The sequence below is a fragment of the Anabas testudineus genome, chromosome 4 (assembly GCF_900324465.2).
Source record: "Anabas testudineus chromosome 4, fAnaTes1.2, whole genome shotgun sequence".
NCBI classification, from domain to species: domain Eukaryota; kingdom Metazoa; phylum Chordata; class Actinopteri; order Anabantiformes; family Anabantidae; genus Anabas; species Anabas testudineus.
In genome coordinates, this window is record NC_046613.1 from 5,584,363 (window position 1) to 5,595,781 (window position 11,419).

Sequence of the window (11,419 nt, forward strand, 5' to 3'; positions counted from 1 at the left end):
TGCACTTGGCATGAATGCAGGTATCTGAAAGCTCCAACAATAGCTGAGAGCTCAGCAGTGGTAACAAGCCGAATCTCCCTGATAAACATAAACATGATTATGTTGAAGGAAAAGTTTTGGTTAAGTCACTAACATTAGAGATGGCAGTACAGTAGCTCAGGTGATAGAGCATGTTGAGATGGCCTTGCAAAAGATATGACCCAACAGTAACGCCATAACCTACTGTACGTCTGTGTGATGGTGGCTCAGTGTGTGATGGTGGCTCAGAGTGGTTCAAGTGCTAAATACATGTCACTGGCTAAAACAATGACCATATGCTTTAGTGCAAGAGTTACTACTGAAGGAGATGGACAGATTAACACATTAACACAGGGACAGCACAGTCATACCAGGCTAATACTCAGTGCCTCTTTCTTTAGGATCACTTTCAATATGTTGAAAGTGAAACACAATCAAAAAGGAAGTAAAGCATAACACAGGAAACCAGTAGAAGGTGAGGGCCATGTTGTTGCTTAATACCCACTAGTTGGCTCTAGTACAGGCATAGAAGCTATGGCAACAGTAATAAAGTCCAAGGTACAGCTGATAGTTTCTTTTATTCTGGTTTTAAGGAAACACATACATCGTCAAACTTGCTGGTCAAATGGGCAAACTTCTACAACCACATCCCAAGAAGGCAAATCGTAATCTTGACTTGGAAAAACTGTTTAAGTCATAATTATAAGTTAGAAACTCCTGGCTCTTCAACAAACCACAGTTTGAGATTATTGCCATTTTAAGGCTCAGCAGTCACTGCATTAATTTACAGTGAAATAAAAATGAAATAAGAAACCTTTAATATGAGTTAACAAATATGAAAGTTGGTTACCACCACGTGGTGGACAGCCACCAACCACATGCAGACCAGACAAGGAAATACTCACATGTAGCCACGGAATCTGTTCAGGTCATTGTTGGGCTTTTCACATTCAATTATGCTGTTGTACTTTAAAGGGTCAAAATCACAATCCTGCAAACAAAACACAAACAACAGATTATTCAGGCAGAGGCCACAACTTCTGACCAGCGAGTGTAAACTAAATACAGATGTCAAACAACTCCACACCACTGGGCTTGAGGCATGTGGGAGCAGCAGTGAGCAGCAACTGGTGACAGTAAGAAGGACATAGACGCAATTGAGAAAATGCAAAAACAGACAGTGGTAAAACTGACCAGTTCAAAGAAGCTGCGGACGACCTGCCTCTGCTTGAGGTTGGTCTCTCCATCCAGTGTGGCGGTCTCGATGTGGCACAGGCGGTCCGGGTCACTGGAGCTCAGCAGCAGAACATCAGCGGGGAGGATCTCGTTACATCGCAGCTTGATGAAGTCTCCCACCCGCACCTCCTTCCAGTACTTCTCCACATAGCGTCTCACCGCTCTGCCAGAACAATAAGAGGGCGAAGACATGGTGTAAACTGCTCGATGAAAGATGTGGCGCTATTGTTTTCAATAACTGCTGGTTCCATAAAGAGAAACTATCAAGTCAACTTTTATAAATCTATATAGACAGCGCATATTTATGCATGAGCGCAGCCTGTTTGTTGACGCTGAGCAACAAATTCCAAAACTGGTTCTAGCTCCTTGCAACTTCTTCCTCAAAATACACGACTGGATTAAAACAAATTTTGAATGTAGGTCAAAGTCACAGAACTTTTTAAGAGGGCTAAATTAGAACATTTCCCAACCAAGGAGGATGGATCCACCTCATATGACACAACATTGTCTTTGCCACAAGGCAAACACTGAGGAGATTCTCACAGAGCTTTCCTATTTTTAGACAATGTCTCAACAGACTGATTCTTCTCACCACAAAATGACTTTGTGAGGTTATGTTAGTATAATGTACATGATGTCTCTATTGTGTATGTTTAACCATTAATATACAAATCAAAATCAAACTGCGATAATGGCAATCACGGTTTAATCAACCAGGAGCCTGGCCAAAAGGGAAACCCATGGCAGTAAATACTGAATGCAAACAATTTCTCCAAGCTATCACTAACAACAGTGGAAAAAAAAAAAAAAAAACACAGTTTATTCATTAACCCTCCCTCCTGACATTAATGACTTATAGTACATTTAAAACAACAACATTCTTTTCCTTGAATTTTTTCACTGATACACATGTGATACCCGCGTGAAAATCAGACCCATGTTACATTCCAGAGCAGACAAATGAATGGTGAACAGGACGAAATCCACACAGCATTCAAGACAAGTGAAAGCTTTATGATAATTATGCTAATTATGTTAATTAATACCTATTTTCCATTGCCTGAACAATATCCTCAGGATGATGAATAAACTCTCCAAAGCTGCATGCCAGATCAGTTAGATAAGAGAAGTGAGTGGCCCACATTTGCTGTTGTAGAAAAAGTAGCCACAGAGCAAAGTGTTACAACCTTTATACTGTACAAAGGCCAAAGTGATAGTGATGCTGAATGATCAGTCAACCACTTTACATAAAGAACTTTATGCCAGGATGCTTATATTTGCTACATTTGGTAGCAAACTGAATATCTTTTGGATTGTTGGCAGAATAACACCAGCAATCCAAATATATCACCTAAGGCTGTGGAAAATATTTCCCATCTTAATAATTAATCAAGAATGAAATTGGCAGATAAATCCATGACCCAAAAACAGTTAGTTGCAGACTGAAGCCGTTTAGCAGAAGCTAAAATTGAATAAATACACATCAAGTACTGTCGGAGGAATCTGCAGGCAAATATTTTGACTATTGAGTTTTCATTTCAGTTGCATTAATGCCAAGATGTTGAGGCTTTCAGCTTCTCCAGTGTGAGGATCTGAATTTGAGAACTTATCTTACATTATTTTAAACTGAACATATTTAGGTTTTGGTGTATAAAAACAAACACTGTTAGACATTCATCAACATCATGCCATATATTTCCTGTAATATCATTTGTCCTGTTGTTTTTAAAGGCCACCGACAGTCCGTCCCTTCTTAAATGGGAGGTTTATCTTTCATTCTTTGCAAATGATTACAAACACAGCCGAGACAAGACGGCCCTTCCGTGTTTTTAATGAATCATCCAGTTATGGAAGAATATATCAGACCAGATAGACAAGATCAAGATAAAGTATCCGTTCAGTGACCTGGACAGTACCAGCGGATGTTGTTAACAGCAAAATATTTATATTCCACCAAACTACATTTACTAGTGATTGGTATGCCTTTGTCTACATATCTGTAGCTGCTCCAAACTCTACATCTGTAAGGAATCCTCTGAAGTCAAATGTGCCTGTTTTCATTATTCAGACTCTGAAATTATTAGCATTTTTGATAGACATGGATGTTCTATATTGTAAATGCAGGCCCCTTCTGGGTTTACTCATTCAAACTCTTTGTTTCTTCTTGACTTAGATTTTGTTGGCTTGCCTTGTTCATCACTTGTAAGTCGCTTTGGATAAAAGCGTCTGATAAATGACTAAATGTGAATATGTAAATGTAAATGTAACATTTATCTAGATATGGGTTGACCAGCTGCTTCAAATTCTGCAGAGACAGATGGATATAGACAGTTAATGCAAATGTGTATTTTGCCTTGAGAAAAGCAAAGTCACACTGCTGTGTAGCTTCCCTCAAATCAGCTGTGGCTATGTCAAGAAAAGGGGATGTTTTTTTTCACAATGTCACTACAGCAGAAGAAAACGTAACTATGTCCAACCTTGAGAGAACAAACTTGGGTCAAGTTTTAGCTAAAACTCTGGAGCTGCTAAACACTGAGCCTTTTGATTACTATGAATTATGCTCTGTACACGAGCGACAGTGCTGCTTTTCATTAGCAAAACACACTGTGCACATACAGACTTAGGAAAATAGTAGAGAAAGCTTAGGGAACAAACAGGATGTCAGGCTCCATATTGACAGCATCTGTATGATTAGACTGTTCGATTTGAAGGCTTTCTGCACTCTTGGATTTCATGTGTGATATAAACTGCCCGTCCAAAAAAAGTCACACATTAATATTTAGTTGCACCACCTTTAACTTTGATTACAGCGTACATTCACAGTTGCGTCATTTCAATAAGATTCTGCAATGTCACAACATTAATTCACGTCCAGAGATGCATTCATTTTTCGTCAAGATCTTGTATTGATGATAGGAGAGTCAGACTGCTGCACAAAGTCTTTTCCATGCACATCCTAAAAATTCTCAAAAGGGTTAAGGTCTGGACTCTGTGGTGGCCAATCCATGTGTTAAAATGATGTGTCATGCTCCCTGAACCACTCTTTGACATTTGAACCCGATGGCACTGTCATCTTGAAGTATGCTTATGACATTAGGGAAGAAAAAGTCCATTGATGGAATAACTTGATCATTCAGTATATTCAGGTAGTCAGCTGACCTCATTCTTTGGACACTTAACGTTGCTGAACATAGACCTGACCTACTGCAGCAACCCCAGATCATAGCACTGCCCCCACAGGCTTGTACAGTAGTCACTAGGCCTGATGGGTGCATCACTTCATCTGCCCCTCTTCTTACCCTGATGTGTCCATTACTCTGGAACAGGGTAAATCTGAACTCATCCGACCCCATGACCTTCTTCCATTGAACAGTTCTTAACCCAATTTTAGTAGTTTCATCAATCTCCTTAGATGTTTTCTTTGCTTGATTCGTCTGAAACAGATTAACATCTTTTCCACACCCACAGGATGTGTATTTCAACATGGTTGTCTAAACAATGAGTAGCTCCTCACTGCATCAGTTAGGGTTAAATAACTTGTTGCCAGCTGAAACATAATCATCCATGCAGTAATGATCTAATGGGGTGCTCTTAACTATTTGCTTAGTTAAATCCAGGTGGTGACTTTGTTTTGGATGGGCAGTGTATATTCCAGCCAAGTGAAACTCCACAATAATAAGGCCTTAGATATTAATGAGCATCTGACAGCGAGCCTGTCACCTGCATGAAGGCCATTTTGCAACATCTGATAACACAGTAAAGAAACTGTGTCTTGATTGCGTCTATCCGCCTTCATCAGCTGATGTAAAGATGCACTAGGGGAGGGCAGTTTGTAGGTGCTGGTGGAAAAACGAGCAAACACACACAGTTGCAGCAACAGCTGGACACTGCTGGCCGCTAGGATGAGGCCCAACTTACCTGCTGTACACCAGACAGTCCATGTGGTTGATTTCTTTATCCGACCTGTGTCTTCTGTAGTCCTCCCATAGGTCTTTGATGGCAGTGACAGACAAAATAAAAACTACAGGAGCCAGGGCAAGTTCTGGCTGAAAGGCATTGACAACTGGGACGAAATTCAGCAAAGCGATGAAAACAAAGTAAACATTAGCAAACCTATGAAACTGTTCAAAAAGATTCTTTGGCAGGAAGGACAGCACCGTGTATTTGGTCGTCTTAATCTTGTTGTTTGCATAGTGTCGGTTTGGGTTTTCCTCCCCTTTGGCGTTATCATACAGTATGTTAGCGTGGACAGTCCTGGTTTTGTTCTCCTTGGTTTTCTTCTTTCTTTGCTTTTTCACTTTTGAAGCACTTTTGTCCGTCCCGGTGTCTCCGCTCTCCCGCGCCATAGCCACTCGTCGCTTCAAACTTTTCCCCCAGTTTAGCTCGTCGTGTCCTCTCACACAAAACAACGCAAACCAGCGGCTATGTTATCATGCTTTTACCGTGGGAACCAGTGTTTTCGCCGGTCGTTTTGTCCGGTCACACGAACAGCTCCTTTTCATCCATGTCGGCTCCTCTTTTCGCGAGTCGGAGGAAAACTTGTGCTTGTTTAGCTTCTTTTTTTTTTTTTCCTTCTGCTGCTGGGAAGGATGCTGAGATAGTAGCGCCACATAACTCGGGCTTCCCTCAGCTCGACGCACGATTTCTAAGTCATGCGGATGGGACTTCGCCAGCGGCCGCGCGCTGGTGCTGTGTGTGTAGATCAGCGGACGCGCGCAGGCTGAGCTCTAACAGGATGCTCGTCAGCGAGTCAGGGGTCGCGCTCCCGTGGAAACCCGAGCCGCAGGCCCCGCCCCTCTCCCCACCACAGCTGGGGTTTGTGTGTCCAAGTGCCACGCGGTATGATCGGAGTTCACGCTGGCCCACAGGAAGAGGCCGAAAAACAGGTCTCCAAAGGTGAGATTCATGTATGGAGAGAAACAGGTTGATGCAAAAGAGAGAGAAAACAGAGCTACGCCTAAACAAATGTGTTATGTGTTAAAAAGTAGTGCCTGTTTGTGGTGATAAATCTGTGGATTTGTTTCATGTTGACTACAATCTTGAGACAGACCACTAGCATGTTTGTGTGAGTTACATCTATCTGTTACTGACGATCAGTGGCTGCATGAAGACTTAATCTAGTTTTGTTTGCCCCCTTTTTAATGGTGTTTTCTCTACACCCGCAATTAATGGCACCCAGACGTTTGTTTTGGTTTCTAACAGTGGTGGAGAAGCTGCCAGAGACCAATTACTGCACCCTGTGAGAGCTGAACTGCAGCAAAGCTACACAGACAGGAAATGTAGCTGCTTAGAAAAAAAGTAGTTCAAACTGTTTAGTAAAAAAAAAAAAAACATATTTAAAATTTAACATTTAAATGTGAAATGAAAGGCGTTGTTCATGAAGCGCTTGTATGTTCACTGGTCGTCCAGAAACCAAAAACAAATAAACAAATAATAATAATAATAGTTTGTCACAGACACGCAAATATTCAAGATTAACTCAGAACATTAAAAACTCGACTTGACAATCTAACGTCCTAGAATAACCCTGAGACACCTACACCTGTCCTAAACACAACAAAGAGGAAGTCAGAGAAGGTTGAGTTACAGTCAAGACACAGTCAACAGGTTAACAACACAAAAACAAAATGTAATTTAACTTGAATCATTATGCACATATCCAATCCAACCTTACTTATAAAGCGCTTTACCACAAGTGACCAAAGTGCTGTACAAGAGTAATCAAATGTAAAAAGCAATACAAATAGCAATAGACTGAAATTATAGTAAAAAAGCATAACATAAGCTTTTTAGGTGAGGTTTAAAAACAAGAAGTGAAGATGCCTGTCTAATATAGTAATAGTGTGTAATACCTTTGTCAGATGATCATCAAGTAATGTAAAGATTTTTGCATAATATTTGATGCAGGGTGAGAAAAGCCCAGTACACTAGTACGCTGTGATATAGTACGAAGACTTTCCTGAAGATACAATGGATCCTGTAACATATGTACGTGACACTGAAAGATCTGAAACATTAGGACTTCCAGAGACAGACCGGCCAAGTAACCAGGTTCCCCACAGGAGATAAATCAAAGGCCTATCCCAAGGCAGTCTGCAGCAATTTGCTATGAGGGCATCCAGCCGTTGGGATAAAAACTAATGGTTGATCGTACATGGTGGCATCTTGGCACAGAAAACAATTCAATTTCCCCATGATGAATGACCAGAGTGAGGTGGATCTGAGACAACAGGCCCGCCCTGGCTTCAAAAAGCCAGCTATTGCACTGAGGAAAGACAACTAAATCAGGATGAGCTTTTCACTAACATAAAAACAAAATTCCTTTTTGTGCATTTTGGAAAATAAGGCTTAGTATTTTTCAGACATCACAAAACCTATTCATGTTTACAGTAGGTTATTATTATCTGATGTTGGATGGTGTTCCCCACACCTTTACATTTTATAAATCAAGTTAGCTTTTTCTTTTTGCCACTTTTATGCCACTAAGTTGAAATTGTATAGTTTTTAGTCTGGTTATCTACTGTATTTCCTATATGTCTGTATTAATTCATTTGTAAAGATTCCCCAAATATCGAAGTATTTATTATCCACTTGTAAATTTAAGTGATGTTAAGTATTGCTGGCAAACAATCTTGTGTCTCCATGGCATTACAAAAACAATGACTGGCCAATGCTGTCCGGTTCCTGTTTTAATACCAGTTCACTGTCCTTGTGTCTTCACTCTAACATAACATAAAAACTTTAGCATAACCAGAGGACAATTCACTGGATAAATGTACTACTGCATTGATGCCATGGACATTTGTTAATTATTTTAAAAATTAGATTCAAGAAGCTTTATTGTCATTTTAACCATATACAGTCAGTGTAGTACATAAAATGTATTTTTGTTTTTTAGTGAATTTGGTTCCTATAACAAGTAGGAGTATTAAACATTTGACAGTTATACCTTCTCAGATGGGACAATTTGCTGCAGTTGTCTTGTTGTACTTTTTATTCTGTTGCTACAGTATATAGTTATTCAAGAAACTCACTACAACTCAGTGGGCCACTATCATCGGCCCAGTAGGCTCTTATCATGTGTTGAATTCAGTAAATGTGGAGTGTACCAGGCTGGATCTGGTTAAAAAGAAGTGCTCACTGAAGTAACAGCATGAATTAAAAGGCTGTCTGCTGTGATGCATTTTTTCTTCAAATCCTTTGCCATTGCAGACTCTATGGCACCTGGTACCACAACAACTACTGCTGAATGCAAATTCCAAGAAATGTGGATTTAGCAAAAGGAACGGAGCCTCCAGAATCATAGGAAATTCTTTTCATCCCTTCCATTTGCATTTTGGACTTTTACCCTCAGGGAGGCGTGTAGATAAGAGTCACCACTGATGTGCACAATAAGTCCTTCTTGGCAAATGCAATCAGAATGCTAAGCTTTGTCTTTCCCTTTTCATTTGAATTTATAAGTTATGAGGTTTGAACTTAGTGTATATTTGATGTTATTCTTGTGTGTATTGCATATGGTTTGTGATCTTGTATTGTGTTGCCTTGGTGAAGCAAAGACAATTTCTTACACAAGTTCCTAACCTACCAAACTTAATTACAACATGGATTAATGATAGATGTAATGACAACTGATAATGACCATTTTTAATGAGATAAGAATGTGGGATGTTTTTAGCTTTGCTTCGAGTGGTGCTGTACAGTAACCCAATTTGACATTACCAACATGTCATAAGACCAACATAGGAGGATAAACATCTCACAAAAGAAAAAAAGACACTTAAAACAATAAGACTAAAAACCACAGTGAGGATTGTGTAAGAGAAGGCCTGCATGCCACAAACACACAGCTCGGAGGTTAACAGGGACACAGCTGCCATTCATTCTCTGTCACAGACAGAAAGCAACCTGCCAGAAGAGGGCATGATACTCCAAGTTCAATGCAGCGCTTCACCATCCCCAGTGTCTAAACTACAGTATGTACTGTATGCTGACATGTGTGAGTGTGTCTGTGTGTGAGTGGGTGCAGGAAAGGGAACGCTACTGTATAAATAGGCATACTGTAGGTGTTATATGCCAAATGGAACATATTGCATCATATTTTCTTCTTTAATTAGGATTTTGTTCACATAGCATGTTATATTAAATCTCAGCTAACTTAGGATGCAGTGTATCCAGTTTCTACACACATGAAGATTTTGTGCGAGCATATTCAGATCAAATTCCTCCACTAGTGGAAAATCTCACCTTGAGGAGTCAAGAGGTTTTGCTCATGAATTCTGTGACAGGAAGGTCTATGAAATCTGACAGTGTCTATACTGAGAACATCTCATTCCTGTTGCCTAGTGACAGCTAGAGATGTTTGGCGCCTATCAAGTGATCAGTAGATGTTTAGACACCAAGAAGAAACCTTAAATGCAAATGAAAAGGCAGATACAGTTTTAGTTCCATCTTCTTTTATGTCTGATTACAGTAATGCTGCATTTTTGGTCAGCAGTCTATTTTCTGTTTAGCTGCTGTACCACTGTGTAAAAATGCTTTGATGCCTTAAGAGGTTGCAGAATTTCTGCAGATATTTGTCTGATGTCTAAAGTTAGCAGAAAGTTGTTTTAATTCCCTACTTTTATGTCAGTTTTGTTTACAGCTTTTTAAAAATTCATGCATCTAAAAATCTGAAGTTCAGTGTTCTCAGCTCAACAAAATAGGTCAAGTTAAACTGATAAGGACAGACGCACAGGTGGGAAGGTGCGAATAAGCATTCATCTCACTGACTGTAGATCACCTTATTCATCCTCTTTCCATAAAGCAATAACTGCCTAGCCCTCTGATTTCCACATGAGCCAGGAGCAAACCTGCTGATTCGACTGAAGTTGCAGATCAATCTGCTGGAATGATGTACAGTGGCTCGAGGCCGTTGTAACAAAGGTAATCAGTTACTGCACAGCATCCAAAACCCAGAGAAAAATAGGGTTCTGCAGCAGAAACAGCAGAGGAATGATTAAAATCAAGCACATATTTAATCTAATAAAGCAGTGTTGCTGGATACTAGTTCCAGTACCAGCTAATGTTGCAATAGCTGCATGTTCAAATACATGTCTCCTGATGCAATATGTAGATTTTCAAACATGTTACAAATCTAAAAGAACATGGGCGCTGTTAATATTCACACTTGCTGTCTTCAGAGTTAAGTGCATCCCATAGTTCACCATGGTTTGCTGCTCCACCCGTCCAGACAGACAGCAGACAGTCTTAATGTTATTAATTATTATGTCTTAAACATGGACAATATACAGCAACTTTTACAGATGCATAAAACAGTAGTTGGTGTCTGAACCTTTTCAGAGTTTCTACACTTTGATGTGACAATCTAATTTGGATAGTGATGAAATATGGGACAAGAGGACAATGTCACCTCTTGTCTGGGAATTAATTTGGACACATCATTCTAATTTTAGTTAATAGGTGTCCCAGCCTCCTTCAGTTTTGACACTAGACTGGTTCGGCAGAAACAGACATCTGAGTCCTCGGGAAACAATCCACCAGTGGCTGAGGTCACCGCTGCTTTCTTTCGCCACGATGGCAGAAAAGCTTTCCGGAAGATGTGCGCTTTAGCCCTGGTTTTGTTCGGGGTTTTAACAGGGCTAAAGGAAACTAAACTGTCTGCAACTTTTATGAAATATAGAGGGGACAAGAGGCCTTCACTGTCTAATGCCCAACTCAAACAAGCTTAACACAAACAGTGGGAGCACAGCTTTTACTGGAGTTATCCAAGGGCAGAAAAAGGCTTGCATTAGCAGCCCTGGTACTCCCCTCACTTTTCAGAGCCTTGCTGTGGCCTTTTTCAAATCATCAACACGTGTAGAAAAGAAAACAGGCGTCTGTGACCTTTATATCATCTGCGAAAGCACTAAAAGATGACCTCACACTTAAGGACATGGAGCTGTAACTTTCATATCTCCAGTCCTGCAACAGCTTGAGCAATGTTTTCTCCGGTTAGAACACTTGGAGTCATTTGTCATGTAGACCCCCTGCATCTTTGATAACCCACCCCACCTTCTCCGGGTGTCACATTACAAACGCCTACTCCAGCCTTGTCCTAAATTGCTCTGGGAAACAAGAGAAGCTTGTTTGGAAATTAGTGTTGAAATCATCACAAACAGAGAGTGCC

General features: G+C 40.3%; 1 protein-coding gene across 1 annotated transcript in view; it reads right to left on the reverse strand.

The window, feature by feature from the left end:
* atp10a (ATPase phospholipid transporting 10A) overlaps positions 1-5,818 on the reverse strand; it is a 30,265-nt gene extending 24,447 nt beyond the window's left edge. The window contains exons 1-3 of the mRNA XM_026346039.1: positions 5,173-5,818; positions 1,213-1,417; positions 924-1,009 (exon numbers count right to left, since the gene is read on the reverse strand). Of these exons, the coding sequence (XP_026201824.1) occupies positions 924-1,009; positions 1,213-1,417; positions 5,173-5,600 (719 nt within the window). The 5' untranslated portion in view covers positions 5,601-5,818. The remainder of the gene's footprint in view (positions 1-923; positions 1,010-1,212; positions 1,418-5,172) is intronic.
* Positions 5,819-11,419: the final 5,601 nt, after the last annotated feature.